The 27746-nt window shown below is 37.5% G+C and overlaps 1 protein-coding gene across 4 annotated transcripts; it reads left to right on the plus strand.

Moving 5' to 3' along the window:
- Positions 1-27700, plus strand: LOC129895958 (dual specificity protein kinase YAK1 homolog). 4 transcript variants are annotated; one of them, XM_055971750.1, is made up of 18 exons: positions 1-760; positions 10313-10512; positions 11116-11269; positions 11360-11469; positions 11573-11642; positions 11739-11842; positions 11887-11983; positions 12061-12101; positions 13523-13645; positions 17584-17734; positions 21904-22018; positions 22130-22212; positions 24028-24102; positions 24505-24579; positions 24669-25453; positions 25835-25996; positions 26633-26922; positions 27106-27700. In XM_055971750.1, the coding sequence occupies exons 1-18, from the start codon at positions 554-556 to the stop codon at positions 27180-27182; spliced, it is 2919 nt and encodes a 972-aa protein (XP_055827725.1). In that variant the 5' UTR covers positions 1-553; the 3' UTR covers positions 27183-27700. The 4 variants fall into 4 exon arrangements, with proteins under 4 accessions (XP_055827725.1, XP_055827728.1, XP_055827726.1 ...); XM_055971753.1 differs by having other exon boundaries at positions 26762-26922; XM_055971751.1 differs by having other exon boundaries at positions 11905-11983.
- The last annotated feature ends 46 nt before the right edge of the window (positions 27701-27746 follow it).

Consider the following 27746-nt stretch of genomic DNA (forward strand, 5'->3'; position numbering starts at 1 on the left):
ATTGCTGTGACACAGCGGGTTTTTGCCCACATCGAAAAAACAAAAGAAAACAAAACTGAAAAATCCCATCTGGAGCAAACTTCAGCGACGGTGGCTGCCTCTCCTCTCCAAATTGATACTTCTTCAACCTCAGATTCACTCAAAAAACTCCGTCAATTGCCATTTTTCTTCATTGATTACACTCAATACTTCGATCAATTTGTCACCGCCGATACCCTCCGTGCCGTCTTCTTTTGTATCAATCGTCTTTTTGATAAAGACAAGATTTTTACGGAAAAGGGGGAAAATCGATTTGAGTAAATCTCCGTGGAGGAATGAGTTGAAAATCTTGAGGGATGGATCTGTTGATGATAAAGATCATGGTTTGATTGATTGTTGAGGAAAACTGAGTGAATGAGGATGGGATTAGAATCTTCTGGTGAAATTCCTCGTGTTTACCGGAAGATTAATGCGTTACATGAGGGTTCTATTTGATTCGATGATGCCCTTGCTTTAGATTTTTTGTTTCTGTTGTAAGTTGTAATACTAATAGTTATTAAGCGGAGGTGCGTTCATGGATGAGGCTAGTACTAGCTCTAAGGCCGTTGATTCCTCGGAGTTGGCAGCAGAGGGAACCTTATCATCATCATCATCATCACCTTCTGCTGCTGCCTCAGCAGCGCCATCATGGCGTCCCAGCCAGCGAGTCTTTGGTCCTTATTTGCCTGTTGTCCAGGCAAATGCTAACCCCCACAGTTTGCGGGTAGTTGTTAGAAGACCTGTAAGTGCTTCTTTCCAATACTGTTTACTTTATTCCACTTTGCATTTGGGCCTTTCTCGATGAGGGTGACATAAGATTTTGTTCATTATTGTCTGCTGAATTTTGAGTTTTAGAATCAATGAGTCACTGGAAGTATGATTTTCTGTATCTGTAGAGAATCAGTAGTAATTGGAGTTGAATGTTTATCATAAAGCTCATCGTATGACAGTCCGAAGCAGTCCTGTTTATTCTGTCTGTTTTCTTCAGCCTTGGGTCAAAAATGAAAAAAGAAAGGAACCTATTTGAAGCAGGTCAATCTAGATATTGGGAGTGCACCTGGGCGGGGCTGCAATCATAGATTATATTGCTAGGAATATTGGTCAATTTGTCTTATGGGCCAAATTTAAAAGCTGATAGCTGAAGCTGTATCTCTGAGAGTTAGGAGTCCACTACATGGCTAGTTTAATCCACAACATTGTCCTTGATGAAGGGATGATAACTGTATGCCATATCATCTCTAAGGAGGGGTGAGTATGGGTTAATGTGTTTTGCGGGCATCAGCAATAAGGCTTACGACTATTTCAATGGAATGTCTGCTGTATTTACTCTTTAGACTGGAATTTGTAGCCGTATAGTAATGGAAGTGATGCTCTGACTCTTGTTCCCACAGCTTGCTTCTAATTATGATTAATGAGTTGAGAGTGTCTCTACTCCCATAAAATGCCCTTTAAGGGGTTGTCGTATTGTAACCCTCTCCTCCTCACGAAAAGAAAGAAAAAGTGTGCAGCATTTGTGTAGATTTTTTTTCTTCACATGGCTAAAAAGAATATATCAGGAACTAACATGATAAATCCAATGTTTAATAATAGAATCAATTGGAACATGCTTATCGAGGTAGCCCCTTCTTTCGACAAAAGATGACTGTGCAAACAGGGAAACTCGTGTTCGTTGTTACTAGTATCTTTCTTGTAGAGCAATTTTGCTTGGGGTTAATTCCTTAAGCAGTTAAGTTAGAAGGATAACCTCACAATATTTGGTTTCCTCGCGTAAAGCCTTAACATGTTCCAAAAAAGGAAGTATCCTCTCTCTTAGTGGCATAGGCAGCACTCTGTTGCTGTAGAATCAATGTGAGGAAATTTAAGGAGCTAGTTTCACAGGCAGTGTAAACATCTCAAGAAAAGAAGCAGACTTTGCTCTTGAGGTCCACTTGCCATACTGCATCTGGTTTTGTGCCTTGTGTTTGGTCTTTTCTATCTAAAGGACTTTCTTATAACTAGGAAATTCCTGAGGGCAATAGCACTTGGTTCGAGACTCGGTGAAAAATGTGGCTGCTCCTCTATCTTTCTCCACTCAAATACCAGGCCTTTGTTGGTGGAGGAGTTCGAGCGTGTGACATGGACCTAACCCACATGCGATGTGCTCTTATCAGTAGACCAAAGCCAAAGAGCAAAAGTATTGAAATGTCAATTTTAATAGGGAACATAAACATGCTGGAAGACGATGTTCTCATTGATTGGTTCATGATAAATGGGATTGGAACTTGATCTATTGTCTACTCTGAATCCAGCTAATGATAACTGGAGGTCTGGATTAGAAGATGCACAAATATGGAAGGAGGTTGTCAATTTAAAGAATAAATGAATTAGACATGGTCATTGATGCAAAAAGTGTGTAGTTTATGTGGAACTATAGTTGTAGCAAGGTATGAATAAAGGTGGTTTCTAAGTCAAGGTCTGATTCACAATCACATGTGCTAGGCTATTAGGCACCTTTGGCTAGGCTTTCTCAAGCCTATTCAGAAGTCTGAAGTTCCATCTACAAAAAGTCCAATTCTGAGCTGAAGATCTATTTATTTCCTATTCCTTTTCCTGACCAAAGTCACAACTTCTGAAATATATAATAAGCCCTCTTGACCAGAGTAAGTCTAATTCTTTTTCCAACATTATTGGATTGACAGGAAGCTTTCTTGTTGTGTAATCCAGGAACTTGTTCAGAAATACCGTAATGAAAACATAGGAGTTTGTCCCTAGATATTTGACCAAATAGAATCGTCCCAGTGGGAATCTTGTCTTTTTTGTCGTCGATAAGTTCTCCCTCCGTGTTCATAAGAAAAACTGATTTAAGAGAGACTGATTTGTGAAAGCCCGGTGTGGCCACATGGAGTTTTATTCCAGGCAAACAATCCCTTAGTGTCACTTTTAACGGTCTGTTAACTTCCGTTATCAAAGAGTCTGTTATAACTATTTAAGAAGTAAATGCAATTTTATATTTAGATTGGAATCTGAGAGCTGGTTGGATAATGAGATCCAATTTTAAAACACTTACTAGGACTTCCGCTGTTCCCAGGAGCTTCAGAATTTGATCTTCTGAGGAGAATGATTAAAATACTTGGGTAAGCTTCTTTCCCATGCCTTAGAGATCTCCTATTTCATCTTACAATTTGTTTCCATTACATTCATAAATTTTATATATTCAGTTTGTGAAGGTCTTGGCTTATCTGCCTTCCAACTTAATGTTTTTTTTGTCTTAGCTTTATTGTTTTTACAGTTAGTTTTCTAATAAGGAATTTTACTGTTAGGGTATCAAAACTTGGATACTCTATAGCTGATTTTGAGTACCTGACCCTGTGGGAAACTATAGTAGTTACCTTGTCTTGGTGATTTTATGTACCTAGTAAAAAGATGGTAAGTGACACACCCCGAGCCTACGCACCGACACCTGATGCCATTTTCTGGCCTGAGCGTACCCATAACATGACATAAATCATAGAGCACACATCTAGACATTAGCGGAAAACATGATATAAAACATTTGAGGAAATAAATCTTGTAAAGTAGAATACTGCATGTGTTATATTGTAAAACGACATGAAGGTCAAAACTGAGTACATGACATGACTGCATACTGATTGTCTATCTATTTATGAAGCCTCTTAACATAACTGACAGCCACCCGACATACCTCAAGCAATCTATCATAACTACTAAAACTCGAGACTAAGCCCCTGTGAATAGAGAGGGGGCTCACCAAAAGCAGAGAATGTAGAGCCTAGCATGCTGTTCGATCTTGTGTATGCATACTTGAGTCTGCATCAATTAAAAGAGGGACAATTTCAAATATGTACATTAAACTAATTAAAAAAAAAGGGCAGCCCGGTGCACTTAAGCTCTCGCTATGCGCAGGGTCCGGGGAAGGGCCCGACCACAAGGGTCTATTGTACGCAGCCTTACCTTGCATTTCTGCCAAAGGCTGTTTCCAAGGCTTGAACCCGTGACCTCTTGGTCACATGGCAGCAACTTTACCAGTTACTCCAAGGCTCCCCTTCGTACATTAAACTAATTAGTTTACAACAAATATAGCCATGTTTTATGTTGGCGCAGCTGCAGTTGACTGAGGACATGACCTTAGATAGGAGGGTGTGGAGGACCCACATTAGGGTAGAAGGCTAGTACATAGTCACGGTAGTCTATCGTATTAGTAGACGCTTTAGCACACTATAATTTTTTGTTCTCTGATGTCTGCTATTATCTATTACTTTCCGTACTTTCTGTACTTTCCATACTTTGATTACTCTATTTTATTTGTAGCGCCCCTATTATTTGCCTTATCATATCGATTTGAACTTATTGACCTCTTCACTTCTTAGCCTATCTAACGTCTTTTTATGCTTTATTGAGGTGAGGGTCTCCCGGAAACAGCCATCCTACCTTGGTAGGAGTAAGGTCTGCGTACAATTTACCCTCTCCAGACCCAACGTTGTGGATTACACTGGGTTGTTATTGTTATTGTTATTGTTGTTGTTACTAAAGCCATTTTTCTTGATAACTAAGAAATTTCTGAGAATAGTGGCGCACGATTCGAAGTTCGATGATTCTCCTCTTAAAGCCAAAATTTTATCGGTCATGCAAAGTATATTTTCAGGAAAAAACAACAGCAAGATGGTTACTTAGCATGAATAACATGTCAAAAGTATACTCTATAAAAAAAAACCATCCCAAAAGTATACTTTCTTTAGCACTGTAGAGAAATATTGAAATCTACAAGGATTCAGCCTATTTTACATCCCCCTATCTACACCATGAAGAAAGCAGTGGTATACAGTTGAGTTTGATCTTCATTATGGAATCAGCTTCTTCGTACTCATCTAATAAAGTAGGTTCAGCTTCTTCTTCAAAACATTACTAGTTTCTTTCTCTTGATAATGTCTACCAAATGCAGGCTCATATGGTATTTCAGATTCTTTTCGTTGTTGTTCGGCCCTTTTCTGAATGCAAAGTCTGATCACCTCCTTTCTCAAACTAATCCTGTGTGAGGCATACCTTGTGAGACCTCAATCAAGCAAAACAAGCCACATTTTTCAGGTGCATTAGTTTCTGGATTAATTTCCATGGCTAGGTATTTTTCTAAAATGTCCCAATGTCCCAGTTGTCAATGAAATGTAGCATGTTTGGTTGGAAATATCCCTTTTTCTGTGTTGTCCATACCATATGGTTAGCTTCAGAGTTATGTTTCAGGGTGTCCATCTCCCAATCGTTGAAATTTCTTCTGATTTTTCTATTCCTGATCCTATCATTTCTGCATTTCCTACTTTTAGATTCAATAGATCCCCAAAGGGAGAGTGACAATCCACTGGTCATTCCATAAGGAGTCTTTCTGCAATTGTCAATTTCTGACTTATCCTTTCTGGAGTAAAAGGCCATTACTATATGATATGCCTTTAACCCCCATCCTGTGAGGAGCAGTCTACCCTATTTGTGCACTGATCATCCAACATGCTGTATTTGGTTATAATCCCTTTCCCCCAAAGGGCTTCTTATTCCTTATTAAGTGGGTGTTTGGATTGGCTTATTTTAAGTAGCTTTTGACTTTTAAGCTCTTTTTTATTTTTGGAGGTGTTTGGGAAAGACAAAAAGTGCTTTGAAGCACCTACTTTTAGGCCAAAAAAGTACAAAAATAAGCTAAAAGCCAAAAGTTGGGTATGATCAACTTATGGGTTATGGCTTTTAGCTTTTAGCTTTTAGCTTAAAAGACAATCCAAACACCCCCTAAATCTCCACAACCATGTCATTAGCAAACTTTTGTTTTAGTTTCACAATTGTTGAATAGCCATTCCTAACTATCAGCATCCTCTGGATGCACATCAAAGAATGTTACTTGACTAAGTTAAATTATAAAGAAAATTGTTTTATCCTTGTTCTCCCTTTTTTCCACTAGCAATGTCGGTGTTACGTTTCATTAATGATAAGCTTTCCTTTTCTCTACTACCTTGCCATAGAAGTCCTTTCTGAATTTGTCCAATCTCTTTTCACCCAAATAGCAGGGGAAATGGAGATAACATAGGCTGTTAAGTATCCAGAACACTATTGATAAGAGTTGATCATTAACATTTTCTTTTTCGGATGGGTAAAACGAAAAATTTCTTGACTGAGATACGCATCAAGAAGTTTAGCCAGACCCTTAAAAGGAAACCAAACAAAAGAAGGAATAATAAAGAAGTTGTTGCCCCTCCTTAGATGATTATAATGCAAACACTAAAACTCTATAAGGTCACTCAATATTTTGCATTAGCTCCTTGGCATCAATAATGATAAGTATGTATGTATAAAGAACTTTAGGAAGCTTTTGCACCCTAGTAAACTCAGAAAGACACAACTAAAGTGTATTTAAGTTTGTCCTCCACAACTGATTAAAAATAAAGGGAACACAAATGAGCTTATTCCAAGCTGAATTCAAAATCAAGCTTGTTGCCGTATTAACATAATTTTGGAGTGAGTTTGGACACTAAACATTGAAGTCTCTTTCCAATTTATAGAGTTTAGTGGAGGATACTCCATATTTGATTCCTTATTTTGAATTTTTGACTTTGTAAGTGATTTACAATCGTTCCTTGAATGTCATGGATATTTTTACACTATTATCACATGAGAAACTTCTTTTTGTTGGTAAAATCGCAGAAGAAATACCTATCACTGAACTTTAAGGAAAAATATAGTCTACAACATCTTTTTTTTTTGAAACCGCTAAGTTGTATTCCTCAGCATTAAGGGTATGCTATGCTGGCAACCTCCAAAAAGTTACAAAGTTCCTATCAAATTTACAAGTTGATCTATATCCTCTATACACTTCAGTTTGCGCCAAAAACATAGAGATACAATGCATTTCCATTTAACTTTTTGAATGGAATTGGATCTGTTTTCAAAGCATCTACCATTTCTCTCCTTCCACACAGTTCACCAGATGCAAGATGGGATAATCCTCCACCATCCCTTTTGGTTTTTATTTCCTTCCCTTATGATCCAGCAGCTTGGCAAGTCAGCTGTATGTTCAGGCATGATCCACATAGTGTTGGTGAGGTTGCGGAAAAGTGTCCACAGTTGAGTAGTGAGGTTGCAATGTAGGAACAAATGCTTGTTTGTTTCCTCTGTTTTGATATAGAGAAAGCACCTTAACACCAATTTCATTCGGTTCTCCTGTAGCACTTCTTGTGTAAGCCGTAAGGCAAGCTCTCTTTAGCACCAACCACATGAAACATTTCACCTTGGTAGGAAAAAGACTTTTTCAGATATAACTTTATAGGAACTGAAATCTCCCAACTTGGTTAGTCACCTCCTTTTTGGATGCATTGAGACGCTTTGTAGAAACTGGATTGTTGTTGTTGAGGTTATCGTGCAGATTTTTGGTAGCGAGGAGGTTAGGTGATTTTCGATGCTACATCACTGCAAGCAAAGGGAAAGTGATGGTGGGGAGATGTAAAATGGAGGACATCTTTGGGAACAAATTGCAATGTGCCCCATGGTGGTTTCTAATAGTTTTAGCGGCATGAAGCGTTGGAGAAAGATTACAAATGAATGTCAATAAATATGATAGAGTCCTCATTAGAACACTGCTTTCTACACTTCTATTCATGTGGAGCATCATTACTAGCAAGAGCAAGAAATAATGAAATAAATTGATAGGCTGTTATGAGGCCTCGGGGAGACAAACAGTGGTAAGCAAAAGACTACCATAAACACTAAAGATCTTGCTGGAGTGTGATACTCATAATAGATGTGTGCAAGTAAACTCAGAACCATTATTAGAGATAAAATGGATATGCTAAAGATCATTATATTAGAAGATTTTTGAGTAGGCTTGATTTGGGTTGCCAACCAGCTTAGACAAATTGTGGTGGTGATCAAGGAGGTGGCCCCCGGTGTGTATCTTCAATGGAAGCCGATAAGTAGGATGATCTTTCCACTCTAAAGGGATATCATGGTTCTATTTGCCAACTCCGAGGGCAACATTCACGTCGAAACTGGATATTGGCAAGGTGTATGATCGTGATAAATGGAGAAAATTAGTACATCATGCCTTTCCACAATTATATGTTCCATAATGGTGAATGTTATTCTATTTGTTTTTGGCTTGTAATAGCTCTATTCCAAGTAAGAAGACTTCAGTGGGTCACCCTCTACAGGAAAGACAAGTTTTTTTCGTCTAACAGTTTCACCGGATAGCAGGCAGGCTGAGAGGAAAGTGGAACTAGTTTTGATTGAGCTCTTGACCTTTGACTCGCCTGATTTCGAAAGAGTACTTTTGATTGGTGTCATATGCTTGTCTCGTGCATACTAAGGTTTCCTTGCCTTGCTTTTCCTTAATAGTCTGAGGGGAGGGGATAGCACAGAATGGCAGAAGCGTATTAGGGGGCTAAGAGAGGGAGTGTATTATCAGATCTGCTTATTTGTTTGTGATTAAGTGAGACAACTCCAACACCTAAGGGTGTGACCTAGTGGTCAATGAAGTGGGTTGAGAACCATGCGGTCTCAGGTTCAATTCCCAATTGAGGCAAATCACTAGGTGATTTATTTTCATCTGTCCAAGCCTTGGTGAATAGAGTTATCTGGACCCTGTTCTGGTTGGAGGTAGTAGGTGCCCCATGGAATTAGTCGAGATGCACGCAAGCTTGTTGGGACACCACAATTATTAAAAAAAAGTGAGACAACTCCAAGCTTTTGGTTCCTGGTTTTATTTAATGTGGTGACCAACAACCCTGAACTAACGCATGGAAGTTTGAGGTGATCTGGTGGAGTATGCACAATGTAAAACCGTGTTGTTGAGACAGGAGAGTGTAAGGTTGTTGAACTCCAAGTGAAGTATTTGGGTGTCAGGAGGAATATAAGGATGATAAACTTTATTAGGCAATTATCTAGAAACTCGAAAGAAGAATATAATGGTTGAAAAAAACATTATCTCTTTCAGAAGGGAGAAGAGAATCATATCAAGCGATTCCTATGATAACACAAATAGTGATAAAAAGCTCCACCTTATATGCAGGAATACGATAGCTATTCCTCGAGGGGATAGCAGGATGGCTGCACCATTTAAAGATTGAAAATCTTTAACAGTACATTGTAAGAGAAATTGCTTTCGAAATTTGCGATAGAAGAGCGACCTATGTGAAGTAAGGCAATCTTAGTGAAGCAAATGAGTAAGGTAGACAAGATGTAGGGTTTAGTTTTTTTGTTAATGGGATATGATTGCGCACCTTAACTTTCAGAGATTTGGGGTGGGGGGTTCGAAGTTAGGAAAAAGGAAAATGTTTTGCTTTTCGGGAGAGTATGGAGGATGACTGGTTAGACTTCGCATGACAAAGGACTTTACCTTGGCATATGTTTATGAGTGTTTCAGTTCCATGGCTCTATTTATAAATTCCCCACTTCTCCTCTGAAATGATGTTGGATATCATCACTATTATCATACTGGTTATTTAATTTAAATAGAGCTATTTATTAAGTTATTATTATAGTGTACTTCAACTAAATACCCATCACATGTATCTTAAGCTAGTTATTTTTTACTTTATCAAAATGTTTTAGGCAACTTTGATCACAAGTACATGTTGGGTCAACGTTGTAGTGTTTTATACTTAGATTTTAGGTTGTTTAATCCGGAATTAGGTTTGCAATAATTGATGAAGAGAAAATGCAAGCCATTATTTTTATCCCAAGTTTTTTTACTTGGGTTTGAAAAACTTAGATAAGTACTCCTACGTTCCATTTTATGTGGCACTATTTCCTTATAATCTATTCGAAAAAGAATGTCATCTTTCTTTTCTTGAAACAATTAATTTTAAGTGTCTCATTTTCTCCTTAATGCATGCTTTATAGCTATATAATCTTATGACATGTTTAAGACCACAAGTTCCAAAAGGCTCTTTGTATTTCTTAAAACTTTGTGTCCAATCAATCTACGCCACATAATAATTGAATCGGGTGATACTAGCTTCTTTCTTCAATAATGACGTCGTGTAAAATATTTCATTTATTGCATTTCGGTGTCTCCATTTCAGTTGAGTGATATACAGATTACATGGTCACTTGATCGCTCTATGTTCTCCAACTTTATAATTCCACCTTTGCTCTTTTTTACATCTGAATTTCAAATACATCTAGTTTGTGAACTTATGACGATTATTCGGCATCTTTGCAATTTTGCTCTATCATTATTTATTTATAGTTTTTAATGAAGCCCCTGGAATCTAAGCCTAATTATTAATAAAGTGTTTTTTATCACACCATGATCTCAAAACTGCAGTTGGTGGCAAGGTTAACTAAAGATATCGTTGAGACATACCGCATCTGCAATCCTCAATTCACTTACTCTGAAGAATTGAATCCAAAGAGATTCCTGACGTCCCCATCGGTTGGTGTGTTGAATGATGGCCACGATAATGCAAACTCAGACCTCATTCTTTCTGTCAATCTTGAGTTGGCCAATTTGGACACAAAGAGAAGGTTGGTTATCTCTTCCCTGTTGCACAATTTCCTATCATGTATTTTTGGGTCCTAATTGCCCTTTGCGAGGGTTGATATGCAAGACCTTTAGAGAGGAGGGATTCTTTCTATATTTTCCCCTGCAAAAGTCTCCAGTTTGGGTAAATCAGAATATTTTGCTAGTAGTTGTCTCATTATAGCAGTTGTATACTTCTTTGCTGTAGGCTTTATGTACTTTCTGGTCAAGTGCACTTTATTTATGTGACATTGCTTTGCCTTTGCAGGATTAACCTGCCTGAAAAAGTAAAAGAAGAAATGTATCTGAATAATTCTCCAAGATTTAGATTACATAAGTGAGAAAATAAAATATTTGATTTGCGTAACGACATGAATGTGCATGCTTCTCTCATTAGTCATGAGTAAATGTGTTACTGTGTGATATGTCTGAAGTTCTTTTATAGTCAGAGGGCAGTCATTTGTATAATTTTTTCCATGAAACAATTTGATGATCACTAAAGTTGTATTCTTTCAAACCTACGTAGTTCATTATAGTCATAGTTTCCCTGTAAATCCTCTCACTTGTCACAAATTGGACTAATTTTGTACTGTTTTCACTGTATGCAGGTATGTAGTCAAGGATATGCTTGGCCATGGAACTTTTGGTCAGGTTGCTAAGTGCTGGGTTGAAGAATCAAATGCATTTCTTGCTGTTAAGGTCATCAAGAATCAACCAGCGTATTATCAACAAGCACTTGTTGAAGTTTCTATCCTGACAACAGTAAAGATCACTCAGCTTGTTTTGTCTTTTCAGTGCTGTCAGTAAAGTTGTTGCGGATATCATTAGCTCCCTTTCTTTTTCTTTTTCCAGTTAAATAAGAAGTATGATCCTGATGATAAGCACCATATTGTCCGGATTTACGATTACTTTGTATATCGACGTCACTTGTGCATTGCTTTTGAACTGCTTGACACAAATCTGTAAGTTGCAGGAGAAGCAGCATTTTAAAATGTTTCGCGTGATTATCTGCAATCTATTACGGACTTCAACATTCTGATTGATTTAAATTTCCTATTTTTCCAGCTATGAGCTTATAAAGTTGAACCATTTTAGAGGATTGTCTTTGAGCATTGTCCAGTTGTTCTCGAAGCAGGTAACTGGTTGCTGGTTTGAACGTACAACTTCTGATGAGGACCACGTCTGTCTGTGTGATAAAGTTTATAATAAGTTTGCCTTCCGTTGTGTATAGATATTGCGTGGATTAGCACTAATGAAAGATGCTGGTATAATTCACTGTGATCTGAAGCCTGAGAACATTCTTTTATGCACTAGGCAAGCTTCTCTGATACCAAGGTTGGCGATATCATTTTGCTTCACTAACTTTTCATTTTACTTAGTTTCTTGCATCTTGTCAGTGTGAAGCCAGCTGAAGTAAAAATTATAGACTTTGGGTCAGCATGCATGGAGGATCGTACTGTTTACTCTTATATCCAGGTGATTGTTGCTTCTTTCTATTGAAGTTTACGCGATTGCTCTAACATCTCTTAATTTACCAATATCTTCTTATGCAGAGTCGGTACTATCGGTCACCTGAAGTCCTCCTTGGATATCAGTATCCTTGAGTTATTTGTTAGATCCTATTTCTCTGTTCATGGTTTTCTTATGAAAGTGTCTGCAGGAGGCTGCACCAGAATTTGACTGCATGTGTCGTTGTGTGGGGAATTTTTTGTAGTAACTTCCATTGGCTTTCAGTTAATAGTGAAAAGTTTTTCATTCAGCTTCTTGTGGCAATGTGATTTGAATGCTTTCCGTCCTTTGTCTTAAATGTGCTAAGTCTCTCATATTTTGCCAGCAGAATCACAAACAATCAGGTGGACATTCTCTAATTAGATAAAATTGATAGGAGAAGCATTTCATTTTTTTTCAAAGGCATAATACATAAATGTGACCTTTAACTTGGGTTCAGCTGGAATCTATGCCATTCAACTTTGAGTGTACATAAGGAGACACTTAACTTGTATAGAGTTGAACAAATGGAGACACACGTCCTATGTGGCATAATACACGTAGGATGCCACGTAGGATGCGGATTGTCTCATAGGACGCCACATAGGACTCATGTGTCTACTTGTTTACTAGTTTAAGTGCCTACTTGTGCCCCACCCAAAGTTGGAGAGTATAGATGTCAGCTGAAGCCAAGTTAAAGGGCACGTTTATGTATTATGCCTTTTTCAGATCAAGGTAAGTCCATGTCTTCCCTTAACCTTCTGCAACTATGAAGTTCATCGGTTTTGGAAATTTTGCTACGATGTTCAAAGCGAGCAGTTTTTGTTCGCAGTAAGGGCATCAAAAGTATTTTTTTTAATTGTTAAAAAGGTATTGTATCAAAAGTCCAGCAACCAGAAGGTGCTGTGGGGAATTTAAAAGGGATAGCTCCATTACATATTGTATAATGAGCTAAAAAAAATCTATCATGGTCTGTATATCATTTGCAAAATGCAATTCCCTTGTTACACCAAAAAAAGTTGGGATAAACACCTGTACTTGGTACTAACTACTGATTCTGGGTTGCTTTCTAAAATCCTTGCATTCCTTTCCTTCCAAATGGTCCATCATACTGTCGAAGGGAGAGTTTTCCATGTTTTCATCTTTGTCTTACCCAAACCTTTTGAGTACCAGCATTGGAGCAGTTCTCTTGTCATCCTTGGCATTGTCCGGTTAATCCTGGCAGTGTTCAGAACAAAATCCCATATCTATCTAGTGTATGTGCAGTGAATAAAAAGATGATTGGCATCCTCATTGTGTCTCTCACATAGTGCACATCCCCTACAAATGATTGCTCCTCTTCTCTGAAGGTTATCTTGAGTTAGGCACTGTTCGCGAGCCACCAGCCATGTGAAGTTCTATTTTTTGCAGTCTTTTACCATACTGGGACAATCACAAATGCCGGGAGTTCACATTTTATTTCCATATAGTATTGTACCGTGTCATAGGATTTGTTATGTATTGTACTATACCTTAATCCTTTCTCAGATATACCACTGCTATTGACATGTGGTCATTTGGTTGCATAGTTGCTGAATTATTTCTAGGACTTCCGCTGTTCCCAGGAGCTTCAGAATTTGATCTTCTGAGGAGAATGATTAAAATACTTGGGTAAGCTTCTTTCCCATGCCTTAGAGATCTCCTATTTCATCTTACAATTTGTTTCCATTACATTCATAAATTTTATATATTCAGTTTGTGAAGGTCTTGGCTTATCTGCCTTCCAACTTAATGTTTTTTTTGTCTTAGCTTTATTGTTTTTACAGTTAGTTTTCTAATAAGGAATTTTACTGTTAGGGTATCAAAACTTGGATACTCTATAGCTGATTTTGAGTACCTGACCCTGTGGGAAACTATAGTAGTTACCTTGTCTTGGTGATTTTATGTACCTAGTAAAAAGATGGTAAGTGACACACCCCGAGCCTACGCACCGACACCTGATGCCATTTTCTGGCCTGAGCGTACCCATAACATGACATAAATCATAGAGCACACATCTAGACATTAGCGGAAAACATGATATAAAACATTTGAGGAAATAAATCTTGTAAAGTAGAATACTGCATGTGTTATATTGTAAAACGACATGAAGGTCAAAACTGAGTACATGACATGACTGCATACTGATTGTCTATCTATTTATGAAGCCTCTTAACATAACTGACAGCCACCCGACATACCTCAAGCAATCTATCATAACTACTAAAACTCGAGACTAAGCCCCTGTGAATAGAGAGGGGGCTCACCAAAAGCAGAGAATGTAGAGCCTAGCGTGCTGTTCGATCTTGTGTATGCATACTTGAGTCTGCATCAATTAAAAGAGGGACAATTTCAAATATGTACATTAAACTAATTAGTTTACAACAAATATAGCCATGTTTTATGTTGGCGCAGCTGCAGTTGACTGAGGACATGACCTTAGATAGAAGGGTGTGGAGGACCCACATTAGGGTAGAAGGCTAGTACATAGTCACGGTAGTCTATCGTATTAGTAGACGCTTTAGCACACTATAATTTCTTGTTCTCTGATGTCTGCTATTTTCTATTACTTTCCGTACTTTCCGTACTTTCCATACTTTGATTACTCTATTTTATTTGTAGCGCCCCTATTATTTGCCTTATTATGTCGCTTTGAACTTATTGACCTCTTCACTTCTTAGCCTATCTAACGTCTTTTTATGCTTTATTGAGGTGAGGGTCTCCCGGAAACAGCCATCCTACCTTGGTAGGAGTAAGGTCTGCGTACAATTTACCCTCTCCAGACCCAACGTTGTGGGATTACACTGGGTTGTTATTGTTGTTGTTATAGCCATGTTTTATGTACATAAAAAATAGCCAAAATCACAGGAAATATACAGTGACTATACAATATAGCTTGCCAAAAGTCATAGAAAGTATACATTGACTATACAATATAGATTACTTATACATGAGCTATTCACTGAATATATATTATGATACACTCAAAAACTGGATATAACTTGACTATACATGAAATATACACTGACTATACATGCCTATATAGCGAACGACCATTTTTTTTGATAATTACTTTTGCCGAATGGCCATGTGGCGTAATTATCCCATTAAAAGATGCAGTGCCCTCGGCCAAGGGACGTAAGTACATATGGAATAATACAGTATGTAAAATGGCAGAATGAATCATAAACGTCCATATAAATAAAGAAACAAGATGGCCAACAACATTATAGACACAACATGGAAGGATCAGGGGAATCAAGAGTCACCAACATGTTTTGACATTTAGGTTCTTAGTCATGCCTTAGTTCGTTATGGGAGTTCATTAACCGACATAAACCACCATGTGAGCTCATAGAGTCTGATCTCTTCCCGATCAGCTAAGTCATCTCACACCTTGTCGGGTGTGAGACATGATTACATGTCGTGAGGATCCATAATAGCCCGTATCAGGGGCACATAGAAGAGTTGCCTGAACCAACGGTATGATCCTTAACCTACATCGGCAAACGTATTCTTAGGTGTTCATCGTTTGGACTTATGCCTTATGGTTAACCATTTACTCCCTTAAGTTTTCATGTTCATAGATTAGCCCGAGGGCTCAAATTTTTAAGTTTTGCACTTTGTGCACCATAACTTGCATATCATAACTCATAATCAAGAAAAACATGTTATAGTTCATGTTCAAGAAAAATATGTCATAGTATTTAAAGTCCAATTTCTTGAGAGAGGTCTAGTAGTTCAAAATCATCAAGATCATATAGTTAGAAATCATCAAGCTTAATTTTCAAGGTAAAAATTTTCTCATAATTACTAAAAATTTCATGGACGAACTTGTGAGAACTCATCAGATAGAAAAAATTATAGGGATGGAACACTTTCGTGGAGGGTTCTTGGACTTTATCAAGAATCAAGGGTTTTGTTCTAACCCTAACTTGTTCATAGGAGGCATTCGAAATCATGGAAACGTAATCGTGGGAAAGAACAAAGGTGTTCCTGCACGTAGAGAATAGCCTTACATACCTTAAACACTCCAAAATACTTGAAGAACTCTCTCTTTGAAGAAGAATTCAAAAATTCCTTTCTTGAATCTTGATATGAGTTTTCTTGAAAACCCAAAGATTATAGTGTAGAATATTCCTTAGACACCATAAGAAATCATTAGAAACGCGTAGAAATTCATGGAAGAAGCTTACCTTGACGTGGGAGGAAGAGGAGAAGAGAGGATAATTGAACTAGGGTTTGGAAACTTAAGAGAATGAATGAATTGTTTTTAGAAAGACATGCTTAAAAAGGCTTCAGATATTGCACTCCATGGAGTATGCTTTGAATGCCCAGCATCGTGGACCTCCTTGCCTGTGCCCGCACGCGCTTTTGGCCTCACTTTGCTGCCTCGCCGCAAGCAAGGTTTCCTTGGGACATAGCCTGCTAGCTTTGCGAGTCCGTTGACGAGCACCTCTGTCAGCTCTTTTTAAAATGTACGTAACTTCTTGTATAAAGCTCGAATTGGCAAACGGTTTGATCCTTCGGAAACTAGATTCGAAGAACTTTAATTGTACATAATTCACCAATCAACACTTTATAATTCTAGAGAGGTTCTTGTTTGAAGTTGGACCTTATGCGAGCTCAATTGAAATTTTAATGTGTAGCGTAGCTTCCAATTCAACTTTGTGCTAGAGCCTTCCTTAGACCTTAAATCACCAGTATGCCCATATCCCTTTGGTTTGAGTCTAGTTACTCATATTCAATGGGTCAAACCTTAGTCCGAAGGTACGAGGTGTTACAGTAAGATTTCTGTCGAAAAGATTAAACCACTCATCCTGATAGGGGAGAGCATGTGATGGGTTATACAGAGAGAGCTGGTCAAGGTGTGCTCATTATTAGTGGACTTATGAGTAGAAAAATATTACTGATTGAAGACTGGCAAGATAGCCTAAATAAGAAAAAAAGAAAAAGAAAGTTGATCCCGTTGCAAGGTATTTTGCAATTCGTAGTAACTGACAGCTAGGTAGTGCTGCTGTCATATTCAAAAGAATCAGACCTAAATACTAAAATAATGGTGGGTAAATTTCAGATAGATTCTTAGGAATGTCTTATTTGAAGGGAATGCTCCTGTTTCTAATAGGTCATTTTTGGAGATCACTTAAGTTGGTGAAGATGCTCTACACTAGAAAGCCAAGTAGATACAGGTAGGATCTTTCACAAGTTTTCCTTGCACACGACTCCATTGTGGGATCTGAAACATGTTAGCTTACATAATCATCAGAGAAGGTGTCGCGAGGTTTTGTTATCTTCTTGAACCTTGTACACCAAGCCCTTAATCCCTAACCGGTTAAGATTCTTGTCTACACTCTTTCCTTGACCAGCAGTGCAGTTGCTCGGCGAGTTGATGCCTTTATTTTCTTTGTAAAGTTATATCTTCCATGCTAGTTGTCTAGTTGATTCGGTCATGGTTTGTTTATGAAGGAAACATTTTGGCTTGCTGTTCTGTTCATTATGTTACAATATATTTAGGTTTTCATGTATCAACTCCAGTAGCTTAGTTGAATACAATTTAATTTTTTGTGCAGGGGGCAACCCCCTGATTACATACTGAAGGATGCCAAAAATACCAGCAAGTTCTTCAAGTTTGTTGGGAGCATTAATCAAGAAGAGTGTGGGCCTGGTCCTATGAGCAGATCTAGTGTTTATCAGGCTTTGACAGAAGAAGAATATGAAGCTGTAAGTCAATGAAACTCAAAACTAGTGAAAGTTCAATTTCTTTTGTGTTGTTTTTTGGGAATTAAATTGTAGCCAGGACTTGGGAAAAGTTCTTTTGCACCTGAAATATCTAAAATACCAAAATAGAGGAAGAACATTAATGAGAAGAAACAAGCGTAGAATTTTGTGCATTACATCGTAATATGTGGCACCTTCACGTGTTTTAAGTAGTTATTACTGTTGATTTTACCTTTCTGAAAAACAACCTCTTATTACTATTGGTAGATGCATAGCCATGACTTCCCAACCTTTTATGAGTGAATGTTGCTCACACTCATGTTATTACACCCATGTAAATACACATGATAATGAGTGGTGCTCTTCAATAAGGTATCCTAGTTAATTTTTGGTAGACTGTTTATATACCAGAGATTTTCCCATTATTAATAGCATTATTTACCTTATCAAAGAAAGAAGCTATCCTAGTTAATGCCTTTTCAACTTCTTCTTAGACAAATGACCATTCTTTGAACGACGTCTAATTCTATCACGAGGGACAAAATTACCTTGTTTGTAAATGTAAAAGGCCTCTCTATATTCAGAAGCATGTCAGTTTCTTCTTGACTAGCCTAAGACTAGTGTGCACATGATTAGGCCTTAATAGATTCTATATTGCCATTTAGAGGTACTATCTCCTCCTGAAAAGAAGCAGCTGCAGTGTCTTTGATACTCAGTACTTCAAAAGAAAGAATGGTCCCATCAGTAACCAATACTATGAGAAACAAATTCAACGCAAGTGCAACCACAGAAGCTTGTTGCCCTTAATGGAATTCCAGTGTAATGGTTTTTATTAATTTTGTAAGTTCTGCTTTTTGCAGAAAGTTGTGAGGTGATCTAATTTTGGTATTTTGAGTTTGGTTACTAAGTAGTTGTTTTGCTGGAAAGATCGTTGATTTTCTTTTTGATTATATTCATCCGGTATCCTATATCTGGGGAGCATATGTGGGAGTAGATGGAGATCAGTTTCTTTTGCTGACTTTTCTGCACTCAGTAAATGTTTGGATTGTATTAATAGAATCCTTACTGCTTCTGACTGATTAGAGTTCGTTGATTAGAAATCTTTCAGCAATTTTGCTTTTATGGGATCATACGAAAGTTCAATCCAATGTTTGCTCTGTAAGTCTAGGAGGTCTCCATTTCATTGTCACCAACTTACCTGGAAATTCGGTTTGTAAAGCTAAAATTGAAATGGTCAAGATTCAGAAATATGCCCTTGAAACAATGTAAGAAGCACTATATATGAGCTAAATTACCTGAATGAACAAATCAAACAATATAAGAAGCACTATATATGAGCTAAATTACCTGAATGAACAAATCAGAAGCTGGGTGGATGGAACCCGAAGTCTCAGTTTATCTGATGCTGGGTTATGAAACTTTTGACCAGCATCCTTACTTCCATTGCTGCAATGTTGTGCGCATGAAGGTTTCTAGCAGGTTAAAGTGTTTGGTGGCAGCTAATGAAAGAGTCACAGTCATCACCATTCTTGTCAGTTGAGTAAGAACAATGTCTAACATTCAACATAACTAGAAAAGGAGCGAAATGCCTGGAAGTATTCTGGAGACTCTAGAAAATTGGAACAGTTATTGTAGCGTAGCTTTACAAAAGGATAGATGGAAAATTGTCCCTACTTGTATTTGGTGGACAGTGTGGAAGGAAAAGAACTCTAAGATGCTTTGAAGATAAATGTAGCTCCACCCAGATATGAAGATGAAGTGCTTAGCTTTGTTTAATTTTTGGTGTAAATTAGAATACATGGAAGATCATGAATCCTTTGTAGATGTTATAGGAACTTTGAGAATCTAAGGAATAGGAGACTGATCTTTAGCATTTTGTAATTAACCTTGACTGCTTCAAGTTTGTGCAGTCTTTTTTGGATATATAAAACAGTTGTTACCTTCTCAAAAAAGAAAGGGAGCGAAAATACCAGTCCCTTTTAATAGTTTAGGCCTTTAGATGTAGTAGTCACACAATTTTACTTATTTTAGTCTGGAACTATAAGTATTGAGCTCAAAACCTGACTGGTAGTGGTCAACCGTGTGTTACTTTGAGGTGGACTATTTTGAACACTATATATGATGCCGCTAAGTGATTCCAATGAACTTAATATGTTAAAAGGAGAAATGTTCTTCAATAACCATGAAACTTCCTTGTTTAGCTTTGGCTTGTGGGATACGTGTTATAAGCATAATAAAAAATAAGGAATGGGATTATAAGACACCAATCTAGCTCAAAGGATATGTCTTGACGGTCAATGAGGTGGGTGAAATGTTAGGTGAATTCTCCCCATCTCCTAAATCTTGAAGGTAGAGTTACCCAGTTTCAGTCTTTTGGAAGGTAATAGATACCCGGTGGAATAGTCAAGAGTATGGGCAAGCTGGTCCCGGTACCATCATTGTAATATATAGGCACACACGCACATTTATATAAGAGGACAATTATATATGTGACTCAGGTTTACTGACATCTCTGTAGGGCTTACTTTTTTCTAGCTTAAGTGATAACAATTATGTTTCAATAATGGGTACTACTTACTAGTAGAAATTGTGACAGACATGCTGAGAGGAATCTTTTCATACTCGCAAATTCCTAAATGAGAAGTACATAGAGAGGAAACTCTTTCTTCATTCTCATAGAGAGGAAACTCTTTCTTCATCTCAGGGAATTCTTACAGTTTCTTTTTGTTGGATAGTGCTTTTAATATTGTACTGAATTCCATATAAAGATCACTGGATGTTCAGGTCCCTTGTATTGGTTGTAGAAAGATTTAGCATGAGATCATAGAGACTTCTCACTGTTTCAGTCCAGCACTTCCCCTTACCAAAACCTGTAGCTGGACCCTAGTACCTTTATGAATACTACCTGAGTTGCTGACATGAAATGCATGAAAAATTGATCTTGCTGATGCTACTATTGAAATTATTTGTCAAACAATCTGGAATTTTTTGCAAAAAGAACCGCAACTATCTGCAGGAAAGAGTGAGTTGACCCATGTGAACTGAGGTCAATTTGATTTAAGCAGTTAGGTGCGATGATCCAACTTTCGTATCATTTTTGGTGCTTATGTTGCTATTGAGTGTTGTGATCTTTAGCCTAAGATGAAAGGACACCATAGTTATAAAAAAACAAAAATGGATATGGTTCCTTCTTTTTCACTATTTAGGTGAGGAGAAAATAGGTCGAGCAGAGTGCTATAGAAGGTTCACAATCACAAAAAAGAAAGTTACCCATGGAAGGATAAATAAAAAGGGTATGCAAAGAGAAATATGCACAGAAGGTGGAATGTTTTGCTTTGGCTTCCTCGTATTGCATGTCATTGTATCAAGGCATCAGCTATTTTCTTTTTTGAATTTGAATATGGAGAAGAGCCTTTGAGATATTGGTTCCTTTCATACATCTAGCATTTTTGGCCAGTTCTCTTAGACCTTTCATTTGGTTGGTCTTCACCTGGACAATAATTCATGTAATGAAATAATTTTGAATCGTAGGAGCTCCAGAAAACTATGAAGACTTGAATGTGGAAAAGATGCAAGTTGTTTTCAGTTTGATAGTTGTGAGGATGGCCGTTGTTGACTTTAAGCTCTTCCCTTCTAATTTCAATAGTGTTTTTTGCATGTGTAACAGCTCCAAGTTATTTCATTTGTGAGCATTCTAGAATCTGGCAATGCTTACATCATTGAAGTAATTCAGCATCTGATATCCTACCTTTGCAACTGATATTTGTCGACTTAATGGAACTTATTATCAGAAAAAAGCTTTACAAGAAACCAGTTTCTGGGGAAGAGCTTTTACTTTTGTAATCTGCTTTGAAGAATCTGTAATTGCTACTTGTCCTTGAGGTCCATAGCAACATTTTAACCCAATGAAGATACATTATCTGCTTATTTTGTTCTGGATGCTATCTTTAAGCTCAATTATAGTTTGATATCCCAGAAGGGTCAACCAAACGACCTCTCTTGAAATTTCTGATAGTTTAATTGAAATGTAGCACTGTCTAGAGATTGATTCTTTTCTTCTGTGAATGGCTATCTCAGTTATCAATGCTTCTTTGACAAGTCATATTGCAATATAGTCTTGAATTGCTTGCTCATTGTCGGCCGCTAATGACATACTACTGCATCTCTTTCAGAGAGAGTCAAAAAAGCCAGTAATTGGGAAGGAATATTTCAATCATATGAACCTTGAAGCCATCGTCAGGAAATATCCTTACAAGAAGATTTTGCGAGAGGAAGAGATTATTAAAGGTTGAAAGTCCTACTTTTCAAGGCTTATACAGTATATAGATACATACTCGTGGATGATGTTTACTTATTTCTGAAGAGTTTCTGATGCTTGACAAAACACTATTGTTGCAGAGAATCAAATACGATTAGCACTAATAGATTTCTTGAGGGGGCTTGTTGAGTTTGATCCAGCTAAGCGATGGTCACCTGTGCAGGTTGCTTAGTATTTACTTGTAGAAAATGATTTGCTTTCTAGTTTCTGTTGAACGATATCTGTGGTGAGGATTAACTTTCCTGATCATGCTGTATTCACTTCTCTATGATCATTAATTTTGGTGGTTAAACAATGCAACAGAATGAGTGCGTGTTTGGTATGAAGGAAAATGTTTTCTGGAAAAATAAGTGGTTTTCTTACTTATTTTCTGGTTTTTGGTAAGTAAGTAGAAATATTATCCCAAAAACATTTGTATATAATAAGAACAAACATTATGGGGGTTCGGTTTAGGTCTAGGGGTTTGGGGGTGGTGGAGGTGGGAGCTATAGGGGGTGGGATGAGGTGTGTTGGAGGATTGGTAGCAGTGGAACCACTTATGAAACTTGTTTTCCTTACTTTCACAGGGGAAGTCATTTCCTCATTTTTAAGGAGCTTGTTTTTCCTTAAGAAAATGTTCTCCAAAAGTTTTGACCAACCAAACATGGGAAAATTAAAAAACATTTTCTGGAAAATGTTTTCTTCCATACCAAACACAAATTTCAAAGTCAAAATTCTTTAATATTCTTAAGTAGTTGTTTGTAGCACATTGTAACTACTGTCATTGGGAGCATCTTTTGACCATAAGAAAAGGATTTTATACTTAATTTTTTCTCATGTTTGAGACAAAATCAGTCATTGAGAGGAAATGTATCTGAACCTTTTAAGAAATAAAGTTCTTGATTGGAATACGAATTAAATCAAAGTCCAATTTTGATTGAGTGAGGCCAACTTATAAAGGTAGGTGCAAGTTTGATGGGATTACAAGCATATGTGGGTTCAATGTAAGTGTTGTTATGGATTAAATTAAAAGGAATTTTTTTTTATGGAAAATAAATATTTGTGAACAATGTGAAGTCATTTCAAAATGAGTGATTTAGTTCTTGATGCAACAAGTTGGGCAAACCAATTCTTAATTGTTGGTTAAATAAAGCAGCCGACTTTATTGAATCGGAGAACTCTGATCTTTCTCACATAAGCTCTCAATAATTCCACCCTTCCTCTGATCATAGCATTGTAAATTCCTGGGATAGTGAGCACCACAGCTGCAATTAAAGTTGTCATTCTCAAAGCAGGTACTTGAATGCATTTATTTGTAATACAGGAAGTTGTATGCTCTCTAGTTGGTACTCTGTCATTGTTTTTGCTGGAGGTTTTTCCTTGGGCTTGTTACTGTGATTTCCTTTGTCATCATGCTTTTGGAAATCTTGTGGTGGGCACCTGTCTTAAGAATAATTAGTAAGAACTTTTAGTAAGGCCTTTATTTGGTGAAAACGAGTCATTTTTAGTCAGATAGGTTTAAGACAAATAATTATCTTAAGGGCAAAAGGTAGACAAAGTATAAGAAGATGAAATATAATGCTTTGTAATAGGTTATTTCTTCTAATGTCTGCAGAAACCCCTCCTTGGACGTGGAGTTTTTTTTTTTCCTCTTTAAACATCTTTATTCTTTTTTATTTTTTATATTAAACAGAATAAGCAAATTGGTCAATGATAGAAGTCTTAGGTTATATGATGAGCTATCAAAGGGGTATGGAAGTAACTGAATTTCACAATTTTGAGAAGTCTCATGCATCTTGCTCCTACAAAAAGGAATAATGAAGTATGCAACTGTGGTTCAAAATATCGCCATATAGCACCATTAGTTGAGGAATAGAGAGGAAGTTACTTTCCTCAAAGTTGATCGCTGACAAGACACAGAAATTTAACAATCATCCTCAGCATCTTATGTCAATTTTTCAGATTTCATAATTTAAGAGATTCAAATATTGTGATGTAGGCATCAAAGCATCCTTTTGTGACTGGGGAGCCTTTCACATGTCCTTATAGACCTGCACCGGAGACACCTCGACTGGTGAGTGGATCCCTTTTTTGGGCTACCAGGAGTCTTTTTATCTATATGATCTTGAGTGTTGTTATATCTATTTTATGTGCTTGTCAGTCCAGTTTGTAGGAGTAACTGTGTATTACTGTATTGCAACGTGAATTCTAAATTTCTCTTTTTAGTGTACTTCATTGTTGTGCCCTGTTCTCATCCTAGTTTGAAATAGGACCTGGATTGCTCGAGCTGAGCTTTTCCTCTCTATGCTTATGTATGAATTGAAGCTCACAGTTTCATGCTGGTTTCTCTAAATTCTGATTGTCCGCTTCACTTTGCTTCAGATATACTGATGCACTTTTCTTGATAATAGGCTTTCAGAGGATGAGGGTATACGGAATCATATCTGATCTTCTGACTTATTTTCGTTTCTTACAGCCTGTTTCTCAGAATGTTAAGGTAGATCATCACCCAGCTGGAGGTCATTGGTTTGCTGCTGGTCTATCTCCTAATGTGAGCAAACTGCTGTATATAGACACAATTAAATATGCCTACTTGTTATCTTCTGTAACGTTAACAAAAGATTTTGCATTGTCATGCAGATTTCAGGCAGAAATCGAGTTGCAGTGCCGAGCAGCCCTCATTATCAGGTTATGCAATATGCACATGTAGGTAGCTATGGTAGCCTAGGAAGTCATGGCAGTTACCACGATGGTGCTGCGCTTGGCAGTAGTTATGGAAGTTATGGTGATAGCAGTAATCTCCATGCATTTTATTCGCCTGTGGGTCCATCTGGGATGCATCTTTATGCACAGAATGGTGTATCAATTCTTGGGAGCAGTCCAGACACCAGGAGATTTAAGCAGCTTCCTCATGGAAATGGGCTTGGTGTCAGCCCAGGAAATTTTGTTCCTATGTCTCTTGGAACGAGCCCTTCGCAATTTACTCCTCCTAGCATGTATAGTCAGATCTCCGCTGGTTCTCCAGGAAATTATGGTCCTTCGTCACCATCGAGGGGTAGTTGTCATGGATCACCTTTAGGGAAGATGGCAGCAGGTAGCCAGTATAATAGAAGAAAAGGTTGGGGATATCCAGGTAGCTATCAGTCTCAAGAAATATCATCATCCTCTCACTGGCAAGGGCAGGTTGCAGATGGCAACAACTCTAGCCAAGTCAATTCTCCAGTCTTTGGTGGCTCTCTGATGCATCTACACAGTAACTCAAACCCCAGACAGCAAGGATCAAGCAGTGCGAATGTTGGTTTCTCAAATGTGCATTCATCAATGCTCGGTGGGCATGCACAATTCCAGAAAACCCAGGGTGTTCTTGATAAACCTGATGAAAACAACTCATTGCCTGATCCTGGCGATTGGGATCCCAATTATAGGTAAATTAAGGGGATGCATTATTTAAAAGAAACTGACCTCTCTTTGAAAATTGATACATATGAGTAATTGACAGAAGGTGGTAGCTGTATCCTTACTTTATCTCTTTCCATGTTTTTGACATCTTAGGCTCTAACCTGTCAATTTTATTCTCTTCACTATCGAGGTTTTCCTTTTTTTATCTTTTCAATAGGTGTAGTACAAGAAGAAACAATTGTTTTCTGTACTGGTTTAAGTTGAAGTCTCTTTTACGAAGTTCTTTTGCCTTGTGCCGTTTGTTTTCTTTCATGGATTGCACTCTTTCAATTTGTAAAATTATTGGGTAAATCCCTAGTTCATATGATATGTAATAACTTTTTGGTTTTGTCTTCTCATTCAACCAGGGAAGAACTGCTTCTGCAAGAAGATAGCTCAGAAATGAGCAACTTAACTAGTGAATTCTCCAAGGGGGTGCATCTTGGTCATGCTGGGGTCTCTCAAGAACCATTTACTGGAGTGAGAAGACCAAACCAGATCTCTAATCTGAATCCCAGTATGTCTCAGAGGTAAGTTCATTCTAACTTTTTCTGAAGGAATACCCTTACATGTCCTCACATCCCTTTTCTTTTTTTATATACATTTTTTCCTTAAGAGTCTTATTTTATGCGGCAAAACACATCTGGTTTATCTCTCATCATGTCTTATTTCAACTTCTGTTTGTTTTCCCTAAGACAGTGGAGGCTCTGATTGCTAGGCACTCGCATCTAGTATCTATTATAGCTGAAAAATAATTTTGTTGTTGAAATTTATGCTTCGAGATCGACTTCATGCTTCAAATCTTAGGAGTGTCATGGATTTTCTGCTTCCTTGCTCGTCCTAAAATGTCTTAGTTTGCTTCTGCATAGTTTTCCAGTGAAGTGCTGAAAATTAGAGTTGTCAAGTTTTGTTTCCTTCTTTTTTCAGATGTAGAGTCGTGTATTAAGTTTTTTATTTTAGATAGAGAAGGTTGTACTGAAAAGTATTAGTGGGTCCAACTTAACATTTGTAGGATATAATGTCTGGAAATTTATTTATTAGGAAAATTGAGATTATTAGGATGTGCACTGCTTGAATTGTTTAATTGTCCTCATCTTCTTTCACCCTCGTGCTTGGGCAATTGAGTTCTTGTTTTCATTCTTTTCACTATTTCTTGCATGATTTAGACCTATTGGGCAAACTCAAGCATTTTTACCTGGAGAGGTAGGAAGCCCTCCTTCAGGTCATGAGCTGCATGGTGGATATATGCATAACATGGCTAATCCATCATATTTGATGCCTCATTTTGCACAAAGTTCTCCAAGCCGCTTGGGACAACAGCCAGCTCTTCACCGATTTAACCAGGGGAGAGCAACAGCTGTTCATTACAATGAAACTCATGCCAAGGCACAGCCATCTCATTCTAGCTATAACGCGGATAGTCCACTTTCTGCTGCAAGGAATGGTGCATCATGGGGTAAAGATTCAGTAGTCTCTTCTCTCTCTGGGTTTGGTTCTTTTCTCCTTTTGTATTTGGTTTCATCCTATAGAGTCGAAACGTTTCTCTTTTGCTCATGATTTCATTTTTCAAATCAAAGTCTTAAGAGTTGATTGCATAGGTTTTGACATGTTTCCAACCACAACCTTTGTGCTGTTGTAGGGCGTAGAGGTAGCAATCCTCTTCCAAACATTCCACCAACTTCCCGGACAAGAAAAGATTACAAAAGAATTGCTTAACTTTTTGTAGCCTTCATCAGGGGTTAGTGCAAAGAGCATACCAGACAAATGGAAAAAAGTGGTTAAGCTTGTGTTACAAATCCTCATCAATGTCATTCTGTAGTGCTTGCTTAAATGTTAATGGTTATAACGCCACCATGATCTGGTCACACCTCCTTGTCATCACCATGCTCGATCTCTGGGATCTTGAATTCTGCTTTTACCTCCGGTTCCAAAGGGCCAAAATATATGGATGTCAATTCCCTGTATCTAATTTATTGCAAGAAAACTCTAACCAGGTTACCTGTTAGTATTGTTGCTCCAAGGGGTTATATTTATTTGTTTGAACAAAGCTTGGTTGTGTTGATTAGGGTGGTGAATCATAGCTTTAAGGTTTATTTGTTAGCAATCTTGTAAACTAAAACAGGAATCTTGATTCCTTGTAAGTTGGATATTTATTTCAATATCCTCTTAACAGATCAATGTGACTCATGAATTAAATGCAATGACGTGAAGAAGCGTGGAATTTGTGTTCTTAATCGAGTGTCACATTTACCATTGATATACACTTAAGTATTATTCACA

The sequence above is a fragment of the Solanum dulcamara genome, chromosome 7 (assembly GCF_947179165.1).
Source record: "Solanum dulcamara chromosome 7, daSolDulc1.2, whole genome shotgun sequence".
In the NCBI taxonomy this organism is placed as follows: Eukaryota; Viridiplantae; Streptophyta; class Magnoliopsida; order Solanales; family Solanaceae; genus Solanum; species Solanum dulcamara.

Excerpts from the sequence above, each read along its gene's own strand:
- LOC129895958 (XM_055971750.1), top strand. The coding sequence starts at position 554 with ATGGATGAGGCTAGTACTAGCTCTAAGGCCGTTGATTCCTCGGAGTTG. Across the intron at positions 22,213-24,027 it reads AGCGATGGTCACCTGTGCAG|GCATCAAAGCATCCTTTTGT; the intron begins GTTGCTTAGTAT and ends ATTGTGATGTAG. Across the intron at positions 25,454-25,834 it reads GATTGGGATCCCAATTATAG|GGAAGAACTGCTTCTGCAAG; the intron begins GTAAATTAAGGG and ends TCATTCAACCAG.